The sequence below is a fragment of the Saccostrea cucullata genome, unplaced genomic scaffold (genome assembly GCF_032062105.1).
Source record: "Saccostrea cucullata isolate Sc308-1 unplaced genomic scaffold, CSIRO_AGI_Scuc_v1 ctg11513, whole genome shotgun sequence".
Taxonomy (NCBI): Eukaryota; Metazoa; Mollusca; class Bivalvia; order Ostreida; family Ostreidae; genus Saccostrea; species Saccostrea cuccullata.
In genome coordinates this window covers 1-20,185 of record NW_026922471.1, presented here as the reverse complement: position 1 = coordinate 20,185, position 20,185 = coordinate 1, and the positions used below count along the sequence as shown (strand labels likewise).

The window sequence follows — 20,185 nt, the reverse complement described above, 5'->3', positions numbered from 1 at the left end:
AAAACGGGCTGCTAGAATTATACTTGATGCTGCCCCTGACGCTCCTTCTAAGGCATTATTTGAAAAATTAAGGTGGCTATCTGTTTTTGACTTAGTAACTTTGCATAAATGTATTTTGTTGTACAAGATATTTAACAATCAGAGCCCGGTTTACTTGCAAGATTTATTTATTTCTCAAACTTCTAATGCTTATACTTTACGTTCAGAATCTAATTTTGACCTCGCCTACCTAAACACCGAACAAATTTATTTAAAAATTCACTTCAATATTCCGGTGTTCATATTTGGAACAATTTACCTATAGATATAAGATATGCGCCAACTCTGCCAATCTTTAAACGAAATGTAGAAAAGTATATCTTCAACAACAGAACTTTATTACTCTGAATTATGTATATCTTTTGCACATGTATATAATTATACATTGTTAAATCTTACTCATGTGACATTATATTACTTTTTATGTCATATAAATATATCTGTTTATTATTTCTATTTTATTATGATTATCATTATTATCATGTGACATTGTGTATATACGTGTATTATAATTCACTTTCTAAGTTGTTCATCTTTGCTAATTTGATGTAATACTGTTGTAATTAGAAGGCCCTGAGGAAGAATAGTGTGTCACACTAATCAGGCCACCTTCTCTAAATAAAGTATTATTATTATTATTAAACGGTTGCTATCAGAAAAAATTGCGCGTTCCTTACTGCAAATAAATTAGCATTGCTAGTGGAAAACTAAACTCCAAATTTCACATAATTTTCTTCGCATTTCAACAAAACGGTCAATAATTCAATTATTAAAGTTTAGCCGCTTGGTATTTCACCCATTACGGAAGTTACATACATTTTGAAACTATCAGGTATATTTAGAATTTTAATGAATTAAAGAATTGTCGATATATAAGAACAAAACTGTCGAAAGCGTTGGGTACATTTTGTTAAGAAATATATTAAAATCGCGTCTTTTTATTTTCTAAAGATGAATTGACAGTTCGTTGTGTACCAATAAATATTATTGGTTATTTTATATCATTGTCCGCTTTGATGGGTTTTTTAAAAGCTAGAGCGTTTTTAGTAGGTAGAATATTGTGTTACGGTTACTTTATTATAGTCAAAAGTTAAGCACCGTTTACTATTGGAATAGGTTTAAGTTTTCAAATTTCATGAAATCACATCCTCAATTTACATATGTTATGCAATTATAGTTAAGAAATACTATATAAGTATATATCTATTTATTCTTTCTTAATGATTGACTTGTTGTTGTTACTTTTGATCATCTAATGACAAATTAATCGTATATTTGTATATTAATCGTATGTTTGATGCATGCAAATAGTGGAGTTTGTATGTACATGTACCCTGTACACATAGGCTTTGTAAACAAGTGGCTATCATCACCACTTTTTTCAAAGATGCATGTAACATAACTAACTGAAAACTTGGGCAAATCTTTTCTTTTTTTTTTTAAGTGTAGCCCCCCCCCCCCCCCCAACTTTCAATTCAGCTTCCGAGTATGGCACATGTACACACACACACACACACACACACACACATAACTGTTTTGTGTTGGCCATTAAATCATGTGACCATTCAATTTATTATATTCCAGCTATGTTATTATGCAAGATTTTTAAATTTATTATTATGGAATTTTAAAATACATATTTAATTATCGATTCACAAACCACGAGAGATTATTTGTCTCAAATATTTACGCATCCCACCTCTACAAATCCAAACATTGCCTACAAATTAGCAATCTCTGTATCTGATTTTTGAAAATATGAATTACAAATGAATAAAGCTCACATAAGTGTAAAACCATTGCTGTCCAAATTGGATAATCACTTAAGTACATGTAAAGTGCACAATGTACATAAGAGTAAAACGTGGACAATAATGTATGTTCATAGGAGCTTACATTTATTACGATTTATGTACGTAGGACGTTCCTATACTGTACATGTACATCGAGTAAAACACGTTGAAGGTAAAAGGGGGTAGGTCTGCTCCTCTTTCCCCCTTTTAATAGAATTTTCTGTGATTTTTTTAAAAATAATATTTGCTGTAGTATTGTCAAAGACTTCCAGAGTCCAAGAATTATAAATTTAATGAAAATATATTAAGTCAATTTACAAAAAATTTGACAGTAAAAAGAAGTGGAAAACATCAGTATAAAAACCTCGCTTTCTTTCGTGGCGAGGGGGGGGGGGCTTGTCTTTTCTTATCTATATAATTTAAAGAACTCATAAAAGCCTAATGGGGCGAGGGGGGTCGATGTTTTGAATATTGCATGTTAGTCGTATAACGAACCAGCGCATTAAAGTACTTCGAAAAAGAAATTATGGAACTAGAAATATTTGTCAAAGCTTACGTATTTTAACTTTTCTAGATATTATACATGTTTAAGTGTACATGTAGGCTACAAAAATCCCCAGAGACTCTAACGTAAGGAAGGTTTTAAAGAAATGATTTTAAATGATTGCAAAAATATATTATATGCTATTTCAAATTGATTTAAAGGTCTTTGTGTAAAGCTTTCTTTTTGATTTGTGTAGCAATGCTTTTCAAAGATAAGCACTACTTTGCAAAAATACGATACATTCGTGTTACTGACGCCCCCCCCCCCCCTCTACATTTTGTTCCAAGCATAACATTTACTCTATAAAATGTTAATTGAAAGGCCTGTTGGCTTTCTTCCTATAAACATAACTTTTACTATATCGAAAATTTTCATTGAAGCCTCCCCCCCAAAAAAAATTTTTTGTTATTGCAGCATAGTCAAAGAAGGGTAGGCGGTGGCGCGTGAGAAAAAATGGTACTGAAAGAAGTTTTACAATTTTCCTTTTTTCCATGTCAGCTTTTCAAAAAATAAATTTGAATTTTTCTGCCCCCCCTTTCAAAATCGAAGTTACACTCCTGAGTTAAGTTGGTAAAAGTCAACTGCATATATAGACATCTTATTTCACATGCAAACTGGGTTATTTAAAATGTGTATTTTAGACATTTGCTGCCATAAGTGTTGTTTCATATCTCTGTTAATAAGAAAAATTTTCAAATAGCAGCCGATGCGATGTTTTCAGTTATTAACCAGTGCAATATATGCTAAGACCCTGATAGCAACCGTAACTTTAAAAAATCGTGTTTTATCCAAAAATCTCCTTTAAAATACACTTTTCAATTTTTTAAAATTATTTCTAAGAATTATTATAGATTGACGCATCTTCAAATACCAAAATACCCACAATCTGAATAATAGATTATTTAAAAAAGCATGAAAACTGGGTATTTATTGACTTAAGATTTGGTATAGGCTTCGGAAATTTTACTAATTCTAAATCATTAGAGGGCTATTCTGCAAATTACACATGACAACATCTATAGAAATACCTTACTTGTTCCGTGCACCCGGACTTTTCAGAGACTATCTTAATTTGGGGTCATGATTTCACCGTTTTACAACTTGTTCCAAGAGTTTTCAACATATTTATTTCTGCTAGCAGCCGTACAATTTTCGAATAGCAACATTGAACGGGGTTTTATTCCGATAGCAGCCGTTTAGGTACTACACCGTGATTATTAGGGCTTTTCGCTTTCAGGCGAAAAGCCCTATTGTTTTCGTGTTGTTTTATTAGGGCTTTTCGCTTTCAGGCGAAAAGCCCTATTGTTTTCGTGTTGTTTTATTATTAGGGCTTTTCGCTTTCAGGCGAAAAGCCCTATTGTTTTCGTGTTGTTTTATTATTATTATTATACCTAACACTTTTTGGTCAAGGATTTAAAGAACATCATTGGAGATATGTAATTTATAACAACATCATTAGTCAGCATATCTAAAAGTCTCGCGTAAGTAAGGTTTTGTGCTTCCAGAAACGTCACTTCCGGTATTTATAAGTCAGAAACTAAAATTTCTCTCAAGCCTTAAACTTTCCTTATTTTACATGCAATTTGGTTCATAATTTAGGAATATTTTCCTCAAAGTAATATGAACAAAAAAGTCATCGTTGGTGGTTTTGCACCTATGGTATATTTTGGTGTTATAGGGCTCCAAAATTAAGAAAAGGAGGGATTGAAATTAAAATATTTGAAAACAATATAGGAAAATTGTTTTGAAAATTATATATTGTTTATCAAAGTAATTAAAGGCTGTAAGGTAAGTTTCATGTCCATCAGAGCAGAACTTCCGGTTTTAGAAGGCTTTAAAATTGTCTATGGGAGTTTCTATAGTAAAAAATATTCATTTGTGTTCCATTATCTCAAAAGGGGAGCAAGCAAGTTTTGTTATATTTATAGGAAATAATTAATTTACAATTGTCTTCAGGTGAAAAGGTTCTGAAAACCAAATCCCTTACAATTAGGGATTTTTAGGGGTCAACGCTAAAAATCGTCTTTTCCCTGTAACTTTTTTATTTGTCAACCAATCTTCAAACTGATTTCAGTTTTGAATTAAGCATAAAAAGTGCAATTTAAAAATTATGGTCCGTGGGGTCACTTTTTAACCCCTTAAAGGAGTTTTAGAGACTGAAATTTTGTATTTTTATGTATTTTCAAAAATATTTGCGGAAGAGTTATCTGCCTTTGTCACACTGTTTGGAGTGTAATATGCTCTCTATGTTACAATTTTGGTATGGATATGTAGACTACTTCCGGTTTTATAAGGATATTAAAATTGCCTATGGAGATTTCTAAGTTAAATTTGAAATCATGCAATGTCCATTATTACCAAAGGGAAGCAAGCAAGTCTCATGATATTTCACATGAAAAAATTACTCTTGTATTGCCTTCCGGTGGTTAGGTCATGAAAGTTATTTTTTTTTAAATAAAAGGGATTTTAGGGGTCAGTCCAGAAAATAGTTTTTTGCCTGTAACTTTTTTATTAACCATTCAATCTTCAAACTGATTTCGGTTTTGAGATAACCGTAAGAAGGACAATTTAAAAATTATGGTTCGTGGGGTCACTTTTTGACCCGTTAAAGGAGTTTTAGAGACCTGAAATTTTGTATTTTTATGTATTTTCAAAAATAATTCCGTAAGAGTTATCTGCCTTTGTCACACCGTTTGGAGTGTAATATGCTCTCTATGTTACAATTTTGGTATGGATATGTAGACTACTTCCGGTTTTATAAGGATCTTAAAATTGCCTATGGAGATTTCTATGTTAAATTTGAAATCATGCAATGTCCATTATTACCAAAGGGAAGCAAGCAAGTCTCATGATATTTCACAAAAATGATAACTTTAGCATTGCCTTTCGGTATTTAGGTCATGAAAATAAATTTTTTTTAATTAAAAGGGATTTTAGGGGTCAGTACAGAAATTAGTTTTTTGTTCATTACTTTTTTATTTGTTCATAGATCTTTAAACTGATTTCGGTTTTGAGTTAAGCATAAAAATGGCAATTTAAAAATAATGGTCCGTGGGGTCACTTTTTGATCCCTTATGGGTCTTTAAGAGACCCGAAATTTTGTATTTTTAAGTAATTTCAAAAATAATGATGCAAGGTTTATCTCCCTTTGTCAACTTGTTTTGAGTCTAATATGCTCGTTTTGTTTCAATTTTGGTATGCATATGAAGAGTACTTCCGGTTTTATGAGTCCCTTCAAATTGTCTCTGGAGATTTCAATGTAAAATATGAAATCATACAATGTCCCATATATCAAAAGGGAAGCAGGCGATTCTCGTGATATTTCACATGAATAATGACTCCGTCATTGTTTCAAGTTGGTAAGGTCATGGGAAGAAAAATCCTTTAAATAGAAGCGACTTAAGGGGTCAATTCAGAAAACAGCCTTTTCTCCATAACTTTTTTATTTTTCAAGCAATCTTCAAACAAATTTTGGTTAATCATAAAGAGTGCAGTTTAAAAAATATTAGCCGTGGGGTCACTTTTTGACCTTTTATAGGAGTTTTACTGGATTGAAAAACAGTACATTTTCATATGTTTTCAATATTGATGAAAGAGTTATTTCTATTTGAGTAGACACTGGTGGACAAAGAGAATCGTTATGTTTTCAATTCAGTATTGATTTCAAAAGAACTTTAGCGATATTGTATTATTTGAGTGTTATTTAATGTGTAATATAAGATTCTTCTTTTTAAGGGGTCGAAAAGCCCTCCGTTTTTGTTGAACGACAAAAATAAGGTCTAGTTATTATTATTATTATACCTAACAGATTTATGATCGTGATTTAAAGAACATCATTGGAGATATGTAATTTATACCATAACCGTTAGACAGCATATCTGAAAGTCTCGCGTAAGTAAGGTTTTGTACTTCCGTAAACGTCACTTCCGGTATATATCAGTCAGAAACTAAAATTTATTTAAACCCTAATACTTTCCTTATTTTACATGCAATTTCGTTCAAAATTAAGGAGTATATTCCTCAAAGAAATATCTACAAAAAAGTCATCGTTAGTGTTTTTCCACCTATGGTACATTTTTGTGTTATAGGGCTCCAAAGTTAAGAAAAGGGGGGATTGAAATTTAAAATTTTGAAAACAATGTAGGAAATTTATTTTGAAGATTTTATATTGTTAACCGAAGTAATTAAAGGCAGAAATGTAAGTTTCATGTCCATCAGAGCAGAACTTCCGGTTCCATAAGTCTTTGAAAATTGTCTATGGGAGTTCCTATAGTGAAAAAAATTCATTTGTGTTCCATTATCTCAAAAGGGGAGCAAGCAATAATTGTAATAATTACAGGAAATAATTGATTTAGAATTTTCTTCAGGTGAAAATGTTTTGAAAATCAAATCTCTAAAAATTAGGGATTTTTAGGGGTCAATCCTTAAAACAGTTTTTGGTCTGTAACTTTTTTATTTGTCAACCAATCTTCAAACTGATTTCAGTTTTGAATTAGGCATAAAAAGAACAATTTAAAAATTATGGTCCGTGGGGTCACTTTTTGACCCCTTAAAGGACTTTTAGAGACCTGAAATTTTGTATTTTAAAGTATTTTAAAAAATAATTATGCAAGAGTTATCTCCCTTTGGCAATCTATTTGAAGACTAATATGCTCTCTATGTTTCAATTTTGGTACTTTTTTATTTGTCCATAGATCTTGAAACTGATTTCGGTTTTGAGTTAAGCGTAACAAGGGCAATTTAAAAATAATGGTCCGTGGGGTCATTTTTTGATCCCTTATGGGTGTTTTAGAGACCTGAATTTATGTATTTTTAAGTAATTTTAAAAATAATGATGCAAGAGTTATCTCCCTTTGTCAACCTGTTTGCAGTCTAATATGCCCTCTATGTTTCAATTTTGATATGCATATGAAGAGTACTTCCTGTTTTATGAGGCCCTTAAAATTCTCTATGGAGATTTCTATGTTAAATATGAAATCATATTATGTCCCATATATCAAAAGGGAAGCAAGCGATTTTCGTGATATTTAACATGAATAATGACTCAATCATTGTCTCCAGTTGGTAAGGTCATGAAAAGAAAAATCCTTAAACAGAAGGGACTTAAGGGTTCAATTCAGAAAACAGCCTCTTCTCCATATCTTTTTTATTTTTCAAGCAATCTTTAAACTTATTTTGGTTTTGCATTAAGCATAAAGAGTGCAGTTTAAAAAATATTACCCGTGGGGTCACTTTTTGGCCCCTTATATGAGTTTTAGTGGATTGAAAAAAAGTACATTTTCATATGTTTTAAATATTGATGAAAAAGTTATTTCTCTTTATGAAGACAATGATGGACAAAAAGAATCGTTATGTTTTCAGTTCAGTATTGATCTCAAAAGAACTTTTGTGAAATTGAACCTTATGAGTTTTATATCATGTAAGTTTTTAAAGCTCTTGATTTTTAGGCGTCGAAAAGCCCTCCGTTTTTGTTAAACGACAAAAATAAGGTCTAGTTATTATTATTATACCTAACACTTTTTGGTCAAGGATTTAAAGAACATCATTGGAGATATGTAATTTATAGCAACATCATTAGACAGCATATCTAAAAGTCTCGCGTAAGTAAGGTTTTGTACTTCCGGAAACGTCACTTCCGGTATTTATAAGTCAGAAACAGAAATTTCTCTAAAGCCTTAAACTTTCCTTATTTTGCATGCAGTTTGTTTCATAATTTAGGAAAATATTCCTCAAAGTAATATCAACAAAAAAGTCATCGTTGGTGGTTTAGCACCTGTGGTATATATTGGTGTTATAGGGCTCCAAAATTAAGAAAAGGGGGGATTGAAATTTAAAATTTTGAAAACAATGTAGGAAATTTATTTCGAAGGTTAAATATTGTTAAACAACGTAATGAAAGGCTGTAAGGTAAGTTTCAAGTCCACCAGACCAGAACTTCCGGTTCTATAAGGCTTTGAAATTGTCTATGGGAGTTTCTGTAGTAAAAAAAAATCTTTCCTGTTCCATTATCTCAAAAGGAGAGCAAGCAATTCTAGTAATATTTACAGGGAATAATTGATTTATTATTGTCTTCAGGTGAAAAGGTTATGAAAACTAAATCTCTAAAAATTAAGGATTTTTAGGGGTCAACTAGAAGATTTAGGAGATTTCTATGTTAAATTAGAAATCATTCAATGTCCATTATCTCAAAAGGAAAGCAAGCAATTCTTGTGATATTTCACTTGAATAATAATTCTATTATTGTCTTTTGGTGGATAGGTCATGAAACAAGGTTCCTTCAGATAAAAGGGATTTTAGGGGTCAGTACAGAAAAACCGTTTTTTGCCTGTAACTTTTTTATTTGTCAATCGATCTACAAACTGATTTCAGTTTTGAGTTAAACATAAGAAGGGCAATTTAAAAATTATGGTCCGTGGGGTCACTTTTTGATATCTTATGGGTGTTATAGAGACCTGAAATTTTGTATTTTTAAGTAGTTTAAAAAATAATTGCGGAAGAGTTATCTCCCTTTGTCAACCTGATTGGAGTCTAATATGCTCGTTGTGTTTCAATTTTGGTATGCATAAGAGGTGTACTTCCGGTTTTATAAGTACTTTAAATTTGCATAGGGAGATTTCTATGTTAACTTTGGAATTATGCAACGTCCATTATTTCCAAAGGGAAGCAAGCAAGTCTCGTGATATTCCATATGAATAATTACTCAAGTATTGCCTTCGGGTGATTAGGTCATGAAAATAAAATATCTTAAAATAAAAAGGATTTTAGGGGTCAGTAAAGAAATTAGATTTTTGTATATTACTTTTTTATTTTTCCATCAATATTAAAACTGATTTCAGTTTTGAGTTCAGCATAAGAAGGGCAATTTAAAAATTATGGTCCGTGGGGTCACTTTTTGACCCCTTATAGGTGTTTTAGAGATATGAAATTTTGTATTTTTAAGTATTTTCAAAAATATTTGTGCAAGAGTTATCTCCCCTTTGTCAACCTCTTTAGAGTGTAATATGATTTCTATGATTCAATTTTGGTGAGGATATGTGGAGTACTTCCGGTTTTATAAGTACCTTAAAATTGCCTATGGTGATTTCTATGTTAAATTTGAAATCATGCAAGTTCCAATGTTTTCAAAGGGAAGCAAGCAAGTCTCATGATATTTCACATGAATAATTATTTTAGTGTTGTCTCTAGGTGGTTAGGTCATGAAAATAAAATTTCTCAAAATAATAGGGATTTAAGGGGTCAGTACGGAAAGTAGATTTTTGTATATAACTTTTTTATTTATCCTTCAATCTTCAAACTGATTTCGGTTTTCAGTTCAGCATAAGAAGGGCAATTTGAAAATCATGGTCCGTGGGGTCACTTTTTGATCCCTTATAGGTGTTTTAGAGATCTGAAATTTTGTATTTTTGAGTAATTTCAAGAATAATTGCGTAACAGTTATCTCCCTTTGTCAAAAATTTTGGAGTCTTTTATGCTCTCTAAGTTTTATTGTTAGTATGGATATGAAGAGTACTTCTGGTTCTATGAGAGCCTTAAAATTGCCTATGGAGATTTCTATGTTAAATTTGAAATCACGTATGTTTCATTATCTCAGAAGTCAAGCAAGCAATTCTTGTGATATTTCACATGAATAATGACTCTAGCATTGTCTTTGGGTAATAAGGTCATAAAAATAAAATTTCTTAAAATTAAAGGGATTTTAGGGGGCAGTACAGAAAATAGTTTTTGCCTATAACTTTTTTATTTACCAATCAATATTCGAAGTGATTTCGATTTTGAGTTAAGCTTAAGAAGGGCAGTTAAAGAAATATGTTCCGTTGGGTCACTTTTTGACTCCTTATAGGAGTTTTAGTGAATTGAAAAACAGTTGGTTTTTTTTTTTTTTTTTTTTTTGCATTTTTGCATAATCATGAAAGAGTTACGTCTCTTTGAGTAGCCGTTGATGAATATAGTGACTTGTAATGTTTCATTATTGATATCACCAGAACTTAAAGCATAATGAACCTTTAAAATTTTATTATGTAATAACCAATTTTCTTTAAGCTCCTTAAATTTTAGGGGCCGAAAAGCCCTCCGTTTTTGTTGAACGACAAAAATAAGGTCTAGTTATTATTATTATTATTATTATTAAAGAGATCGTTTGAATCCTTTCATTTTTTGAACGATTTCTTAAGGTTAATTGCACCATCAACATTAAATCAATTTTAAAAATTGCAGAAACGATTTTCTAAATTGTACAAACGAATTATTACATTGTATTTACGATTTTTTTTAATTGCTCAGAACTTATTTTTAAATAAAAATTTGCTTTCTGTAAAATTGATATGGCATGTCTAAGCCATAGTAGCTCAATAATTAATGCCAAATGTTGGCTTTTTAATGGCAGATGCCAAATCCTTGCATTCCAAGAGTTTTCGATCCGCTCTGTTGGGAAAGAGAGGAGTGGGTGGTAAACCTTGACTGGCAGAGATGCAGGTGTCCTATCCTTGCCGGTTTCGATGCTCGACATAGTACTATTGTATACTTCAAATAAATTTCATATTAGTCTGTTAAATCATTTTAAATATGACATTCTCTATTTCTAGTAATAATACACATAAAATCACGTGATGGAAAAGAGGTTCAGATTACATTCCCATGTCAACCGCAGCTGAAAGAAAAAGACATTCGAATCACACTCCACTTTAAAGACCTCTTGAAATCCCCGAACCAAATCTTAATGTACATCAACTGCAAACTGGTGGGGAACGAGACCAGCTCAGTTCCCATCAGGGAGGGGCTGGTAGGATCTCAGCGACAGGTAAACGTAGGACTCTGGGATCAGGATATTTAGGTTTACATAATGAGTCAGAAACTGATTCTTTTATTATACAAACCTAATTGAAAGAAAATCAATCACCAGTCAAAATATATTGGTATATTCTCTCTATTCTAAAAAAAAATATAGATCGTGAAATTTCATTTATACTGTTTTGTATCTTTTTCTTATTTTATTGTAAAACTGGTGGCTTGAATACATACATATATATATATATATATATATATATATATATATATATATATATATATATATATATATACTGAAAGGAAAAAGAAACGCAGGGTAAACTTTTGAGTTGAATTAAATTTGTTTTTCTTAAAATACTTTTTATTTTTCCTATCTAACTTTTAAAATCATCTTTCAAAAATATGTAACAAAATTCTCATATGATTTTGTTAAATTATTCATGTTTTATTGAAGCTCAAACGACGATACCCCCCAAAAGGGAAAATCGAAAACTCTCATTATCTTCAATGTCCATCTCGTGCATCTGCCAGAGTGTTATTTCTCCTTTGCATGGAATTCCATCAGAGTGTTTATCTTTCAAACCCTGGCTATATTTAGCATGAGTAACAACGCAAAAAAATAAGTCAAACGGCGCGCGCATGCGCCAGTGAGAGGAATACAACAGTACGTTGACTGGCTAAAAAAAACCAAATTGTGGAATTGTTTTCTTTCAAATTTCGTATGAATGTAATGATTATAATCGTGTACACTATAAATGGCTGTTTTTGTAGTAGTAAGGTGGCGATTTAAGAGATGGCAGGACGAATAACCCGCTCGTAACATGACTCTGTTTCGCGTTAACGTCATCGTCACGGTTGATTGAAATCCACTCCAGACCCTCTCTGACAACGGCTAAAAAGTTTTATGGGGGAAAATTTACAAGAGACTGCTTAGTAAACGGTTGTTGCCTTTTTCATTAATTAAGCAATTTGAAAACAAGACCCCATTGAACTTCCGTAAACTGTGCCAAGATTGCAATAAATTCATAATGTCTCTTAATATTGAAAAACGATGTGCATACCTCATATGCATCAAATAAAGCAACAAGATTTGTGGACAAACACGTCGTTATCAAATTACACGTGTTTTGGGCTTTTTAGCGTTTTCCCTACGTGACGTCATAAATTTTACGGCTGAGTAATTCTGAATATTGATTTTGATGCACAGTAACTAAATTTCCCATCTGACCAATTTTCGTAATTTTCGGTCATGTGGTCAAATTTTTATCGACAATTACGCTACCCTGCGTTTCTTTTTCCTTTCAGTATATATATATATATATATATATATATATATATATATATATATATATATATATATATATATATGCATGAATTACATCGGAGCCAGTAGTATTTCTTCAAAACAGATGAATTCAATACACTTCGTTCTTGACATTTTATGCATTTGGTGGCAGTTCACTTATTGACTCGAAGCGCTATAAAGACGTACTCGGGTTAGGCAAAAAAAATTCCTCTTTTTCTTTTGTAGCAAATAAATCCTAGATTCTGGTTTTATGTTGGAAAAGATGTAAGACATATTCTCCAGAATCAGGGATGCCCAGTCAGCTTCCCCACTCAGGAACCACCCTCTAGAAATTCTCATAATACTATTGTTCGAGTGGTAGTACCACCACGCCCAAAACCAGACCTCGACAAAGACAAAACATCATCCAAGGATAGAACGGGCCATGTTAAAACTCCCAGGGAACCTCTTCCGGAAAGTCGACACAGGTTAACACTTCCGGATTCTAAAGCCATACCCATTGGTATTAAATGGTCACACGATTTAATATGATACTACAATTTATATGATGTTTAGTAACATTTTATTTCTCAAAAATTCTCAATATGTATTTATCAGGGAAATTGATACACATGTCTTTAAAACAACCAAGTATAACATGTTCAATTGCATTAAAGATGACCGATAAAAAAATTTCTACGTTAATTTCAAATAATTTAATTCTGGTTGTAACGCTGTATTTGACTGGATAAAAAATTTACTTTATATCGTATAAAATGGGTTGCCTACGCCACAATGACTTGCGTCAAAAACTTATCAATCCGCCTGACGTTACATTCAAATTTTGTACAAACTGAAATCATTTTGTAAGAACAATCATCTTTTTTTCTTACATCAAATGAATGAAAATTAAATTATAGGCAATGAATTTAATAGCTACCCATTTTATACGGTATAAACTGGGTTGGAACTGTTTACGCTTTTTTATAAACCACTTCGCGGTTTATAAAGCGTAAACTGCCCCAACCCAGTTTATACCGTATAAAATGGGTAGCTATTAAATTTATTCCTTAAATAACTTGCTTCACTTTTTGAAGTGTCTTTTGACGACGTCTGCCGAATTGACCTCATCTCGCCATGTTTTGACAGATTCTAGAGAAGTCCATCTATTGTCGACTTCCCTGAGAACACTCACTTCCGCCGTTATGCAACTGCAGCGACAGATAACGATACAGGTCTCTTCATTTTTACTTTACCACCTACTTTTGTTTAAGTTTTAAAAAATAAAATTGAAGTAGAGGAAGTGAACTATTTTAAGGCCGTCGCTTTGCCTCTTTGAAGGACAAGAGCTTTTGATCCACTTATTTTATTGTTCAGATGCTTTAACAAAAGGATCGGACACAAGTTCTTCAAACTTAGAAGGTCCTTTCCTTTAATCTCCTTACAAACCCTTGAAGTTACTTATCCCCCGACGAGGCTAAATGCACATATTTTTATTATAGTAAATTTATGATATAGTTTTGCTTTTATTTATTTTACTATTTATTTTAATAATTCATTAATTTTTTTGCTGACTGTTAAATATCACTTTAGGGCCAAGAGACACGTTACCTGAGAGAAGTCTTGAGTCGCTGTGATATGTGTAGAGGGCACACTGGCCAACCAACAGAGACGTGTAAGAATAAAGACATCTCTAGTCAATAAAAAAGCAAATTCTCTACTAAAGTCAATAATCTTACTGACTGGGTTCCAGGGCCACATGCATGTTGTGGCCTGAGGCTAGTAGATCATCGTCTTGTTCAGGATCGCTTGTAAATGAGGGTAGATACAAAGGGAAACGTCTTCTCTCCCACATGGTTTTATTTGCAGATCACCGAGAGAGAATTTTGACTTGCCAGGACAAGCCATGCTACGATAACGTGCAATGTGAGGATACCTCACGTGGATACCGGTGTGGGAGGTGCCCAGAAAACTTCACAGGAGACGGAATCACATGTGTTCCTAAAGTCACGTGTGAACAGAAGCCTTGTTTTGGAGGCAATTTGAATTCAATTTTGCAACTTTGTCTTCATAATAAATTTGAATTTCCATATGTGTATTTATAACTTTTGTTTTTAATTTTGTATTAAAAGACTCGGTGTATTATTTATGACCAGATGTACCGTGTACGGAAACAGTGGACGGAGTCCAGTGTGGTCAGTGTCCAGCAGGAGTGATAGGCGACGAATCACGGAATGGGTGTCAAGACGAGACAAGAACGTGCCAGTCCAGACCCTGTTTTCCAGGAGTCACCTGCGTTGACACTATGTACGGGTACGAGTGTGGAGATTGTCCGACCGGCATGCAGGGAAACGGGACTGCCGATGGATGTGTTCAGTCCCCAGACAGTTGTGAAAGTCTTCCGTGTTTTGATGGAGTTCTTTGTATTGATATCGATGACGGATATCAGTGCGGTCCCTGTCCACCAGGCATGACGGGAAATGGAACAAAGTCTGGCTGCCACCCCATTGGTTGTGATTTAAATCCTTGTTTTGCGGGAGTGGAGTGTGTAGACTCCCCTAATGGATATCAGTGTTCGTCGTGTCCTGGGGGATATAAAGGGAACGGGACGCATTGCACGGATATTGACGAGGTATGTCGTTAATTAGCATTCCCGGAACTGAATGACATGTGCGGATCAGGGTATGAAATTCCTGGAAGATCTAAATGAAGAAATCGTAAATTTTTGACAAGTAAAAGGCAAGAAAAAGCTTATCTTACTACCAAAATCTTTTCGTGTTTTTGTTTTGGTGGAAAGGGAGTACAATGTAACAGTCTCGTATGTTACTTTCAAATGAAGTCAATTTTCTTTCAATAAATATTTTTCATCATCATATTTTCTGCTACGTCCAAGTTTATAAGTGAATCCAAGGTCATTTTTGCTTACGGATGGTATAATGAACTAAGTCTGCAGCAGTTCTTTTTTTAAAAAAATTCTGATAAGTAATATGCTAAATTTTCCTTACAGTGTAGAGTACATAACCCATGCAGTTTCATGACGGAATGCGTGAATTTAATTCCTGGATATAAGTGTACAAGCTGCCCCTCTGGATATTCCGGAAATGACGTGTCTGGAGTCGGTATAGAGGGCCTGAAAGCCGTACAGCAGGTTTGATTGTAACAACTTGATCGCATTCATCACATTTGTCCAATAATCCTTTATTCATTTAGAGAGACCTTTTTATTTTAGGCTTGTGAAGACGTTAATGAATGTGAAGACGGAAATAATGGAGGCTGTGTGGATTATTCTCACTGCACAAATACACCCGTATGTTGAAAATGACAAAAACACCCGTATGTTGAAATGACAAAAACACCCGTATGTTGAAAATGAAATACATAGCGCATATACAACCGTATGTAGAAAATGAAATACACCCGTATGTAGGAAATGAAATACACCAGTATGTATAAAATGAAATATATCTGTTTGTTGAAAATGAAATACACCTGTACGTATAAAATGAAATACGTAAGTTTATATGTAGAAAAATAAAATACATCCCCATATAGAGAATGAAACACACTACTAGAGTGTTGAAATTGATATACACAGATACAAGTAAAAAATAAACAAGTATCTAGAAAATTAAATCCTATGTAGAAAATGATATATACCAATATGTAGTTAAAAAGTTTTTGGGTGGAAACTGTTTTGATTCCCACTGAATGATTGAGTAAATTATATTGGAAGAGGTTAGGATGGTTTCTCCATCTTAGAGATTATTGGTTTTGGAGAATGTCCGATAATTTCTTGTCATGTATGATATAGTTTGTATTTGGAAAATGTTACGATGATTCTATTTGAATTGTTAGCCATCGCTTATATGATACAGTGTTTGATGTCACCTTAAAGATCCAATGTGGAAAATACTTTGAGAATCCCTCTGGAATTGTTAGGTTTCGTTTGTATGGAGAGAGTTTCTGATGATTATATTTAAGAATCCCTCTGGAATTATCAGGTTCCGTTGGTATGGAGAGAGTTTCTGATGAATATATTCCTTATATGTTTAGGGATCTTTTGTATGTGGGGAGTGCTTTGATGATTTTGTCGGTAACCAGACAGTTGGATGTCGAGAGATGAAGACCCTCTGTCCAGACGGAGTGAGAGAGTGTCACAAACATGCCATGTGTGTCATGGGAATATCGGGGTATGACTGTCAGGTGAGTTTTTTCAAAAGGAAACGGTGAATTCAGTCACTTTGGATGACTTTATTCGGAAAAAAATTGACCAATTCTAATGTAATTCATCTTTTAATCCTCCAAAATATGACTGAAACATAGCCGATTTGGCGCAAAACAATAAATAAATCTTTTTTGTGTAAATTCTTGCCTCAAATATTTGCAGTGCCGAATTGGATATGCTGGTAATGGGGAATACTGCGCCAAAGACAACGATCTGGATGGCATGCCCAACATCGGGCTTCGTTGTAAAGAATACAGATGCTCAAGAGTAAGCTTGTGATATTTGCCATAAACAAATCAATAAATCTTGCAGAAGATACACTTTTGCTTCTTTAATGCTTCTTTCCAGGATAACTGCCGAGATGTTCCAAATAGTGGTCAAGAGGATGTTGACCTGGATGGAATTGGAGATGCTTGTGATGAAGACATTGATGGAGATGGGATCGTTAATAATCCAGTAAGCTTCATGGACCGTGATTATACGACACCAAAATTCCTTTAAAAGTTTTTATGAAAATGTTAAAGTTCTGAGTTGATAATGAAAAAATAATGTTTTAGGACAACTGCCCGTATATAGCAAATCCTGGTCAGGAAAACACAGACGAAGGAGAAAAGGACAATCATGGAGATTCTTGTGATAACTGTCCTAGTGTACCCAACACCGACCAGCTCGATACGGACAAGGACGGCGTTGGCGACGCCTGTGACCCTGATATAGATAATGACGGTGAGGGAAAATACCAGCTCTATGTTTCAACAAAAAATTATCCGATGTTACTTAAATCTTAGATAGATCCGGATGTACAAGACTAACATATACAATACAGATAACTTTGACTTCAGAAATATATAAAACTATAGGTGCAAGATGATAAACAATTAACCCTACATGATACCTCAGAATGTTGCACAATGAATAGATAAAAGTGCTGGATGTATAAACTTATTTTGTAGGAATTTTGAACGACAAGGACAATTGTCCTAAAGTGGCTAACCCTGACCAGGATGATGGGGATGAAGACGGCATCGGGGATCTGTGTGACAACTGTCCCTTTCTGGCGAATAAATTACAGGTAATGACACATATGGAGATAATGAACAGTATTCAAGATTAAAATTCCATAAAAAAAACAATACAAAATAGGAGCAGGGCAAACACGGACCTCTAAAACATCAGAGGTGGGATCAGGTGCCGACCGGCTCAAACCCGCCGTGTGCTCCTTGTCATGCTCGGAAAAAAATAACAGAAAAATTGATCAATAAATTGGCTTTGCTGACAAGGTCATTGTATCAACCATAGAAGTTAAAAAATCACGACTTTAAACGTGACTGTTGGTATTCCTGTTTCAACAACTTGTTTGTTAATAATTTACCTCATTTTGAAAATTGTTCATACGTAGAACATGCTCTTGCGTATCGAATCAACTGAGATATATAAACTCCGTATGCAGGTGATGAAGGTATATTGCTGCATAAGTAAGGGAAGTTGACGATTGAAAAGTTAAAGTCATCTCGTTTATCAATTATCATAGAGCTTGATTGTTAGATCACCATTAACGTCTTTTTCAAATAAATATCAAATAAGAAACATGTGTCAGACTCTGTGGTGTCTTTTATCTCAAGCTCACCGGGATATATCGTTTGGAATTTGCAGTTGTTAGTTGACAATACGTCGTCGATATATCTAAATGTGGGGTTGAAAGCCACAGCTTATAAGCACACAACGTATAAGATTTTGGACGAATTCTGCTTTAGATGAATACAAAAATAGATCTGCTAATAACGGGGCACAGTTGGACCCCATCCGAATTCCAATAGATAGTCCAATAGATAGTTCCATCTCTTTTTTTGTTGAAAAAACAGCTGTCAATTATATATATATATATATAAAAAGCCTGGACTCTGATTTATCGTTGGGAATGATTGCGTATAAAGTTGCAAAGTTTTTATGCTGTTGAATTGTCCAAAAGTTTCTTGGAGGTTTTACGTATCCACATCTGATTTACACCACTTCTTGGATAAACCGTTGCACAGTACTCTTGAAGTTTCTCCGTCAATACTGTTAATTTCTTAGTGGCGAGTACAGAAAGAGGCTTGGTTGAACATTTACTGGAACCTATTATGTATCTTTGTTTGTAAGGTAGCAATTTTCCCCTTCTGACAAAAAAAAATGCAGTTAACAACTGTCCCTTTCTGATGACAACTGGCATTTTTGGCAAATAAACAACAAGTAAAAACAGTCCCTTTCTGGCAAATAAACTACAGGTATTAATGAGAGATAAAGAGATTACGAACAGTATTCAATATCAAATCTCATAAAACAATACAAAACAGGAGCACAGCACACACAGACCTCCAAAACATCAGATGTGGGTTAGGTGCCATGCAGGAGTGAGTATCCCCTGCCGACCGGTCACACCCGCCGTGTGCTCCCTGTCATGATCGGGAAAATCCGTCGTCAATGGTTCCTTTTTGGTAACTAATACTTTCAATGCTGTCTGTTTGAACTGAAGTGTAAATGTAACAAATCTTTTTTTTTATATTCGTTTGCAGAACGATTCTGACCATGACTCTATCGGCGACATCTGTGACACGAACGAAGACGAGTAAGTTTATTTTTAAAACTTTTTTGTGTATGAAGTATTAACGAGGTTATATTCCGTCTTTAATCTAGTCATTAGTACATGTAAATTGTTTAATTTAGAGACAGTGATGGAATACAAGACAATTACGACAACTGTGAGTTTGTTCCAAACGCTGACCAGTTGGACACAGATGAGGATAATATCGGTAAGAATCATCGTTAATAAATTGCATGAAAATTGTTATTAGTAAATGAACTTACTTTTTTTATAGTACTTACCTGGGTGTTGACCTAAGGGTATAAAATTGATAGAATGGATACGAATCATATCTGATTTCAAGTTACATCGATTTCAGGCAATGTTTGTGATGAAGATGATGACAATGACGGGATAGATGATGATGACGATAACTGCCCTCTCGTATCAAACCCTGACCAGGTCGACACGGATGGTAAGCCAGCCCTATAATGTAGTCATGCAATAGCACAAATATCATCTTAATATCTATACAGTGTCTTTTGATCTTCATCCAATACATGTTAACAGAACAAAATGCTCTTCTAAAGGTGATGGATACGGTGACGCCTGCGTAGATGATACTGATGGAGATGGATTTGCTGATGTGGAGGACGTTTGTCCGGAACATAAAGATATCCATTCCACTGACTTCCGGTCTTTCCAGACAATTCTGTTGGATCCAGTTGGGGATTCTCAAATAGACCCGGAGTGGCTGATTTTAAATCAGGTACATACATACAAGAATAAAGTAATTCTATGGGAAATGGTCGAAATAATGACTTAATCTATATACCAATAAATAAGTACTAAAAGATATCATTCACCTTGTTTATTCGGGTAATAAGGAATAATAATCCTAAGACAGAATATATTTCGTTTTACAGGGAGCAGAAATAGTTCAAACAAAGAATAG

At 33.6% G+C, this 20,185-nt stretch overlaps 1 protein-coding gene across 1 annotated transcript; it reads left to right on the top strand.

Moving 5' to 3' along the window:
* Positions 1 to 10,685: 10,685 nt before the first annotated feature.
* LOC134261811 (cartilage oligomeric matrix protein-like) lies at positions 10,686 to 20,180 on the top strand (the record flags this gene model as incomplete). Its single annotated transcript, XM_062744207.1, has 18 exons — positions 10,686 to 11,173; positions 12,692 to 12,968; positions 13,595 to 13,680; positions 14,039 to 14,120; positions 14,315 to 14,482; positions 14,602 to 15,077; positions 15,453 to 15,593; positions 15,675 to 15,752; positions 16,499 to 16,648; positions 16,833 to 16,937; positions 17,019 to 17,126; positions 17,228 to 17,396; positions 17,624 to 17,742; positions 19,223 to 19,275; positions 19,374 to 19,459; positions 19,610 to 19,705; positions 19,821 to 19,999; positions 20,157 to 20,180. Coding segments are annotated over exons 1-18 (2,478 nt in total), but the record flags the coding sequence as incomplete, so codon positions are not given.
* Positions 20,181 to 20,185: the final 5 nt, after the last annotated feature.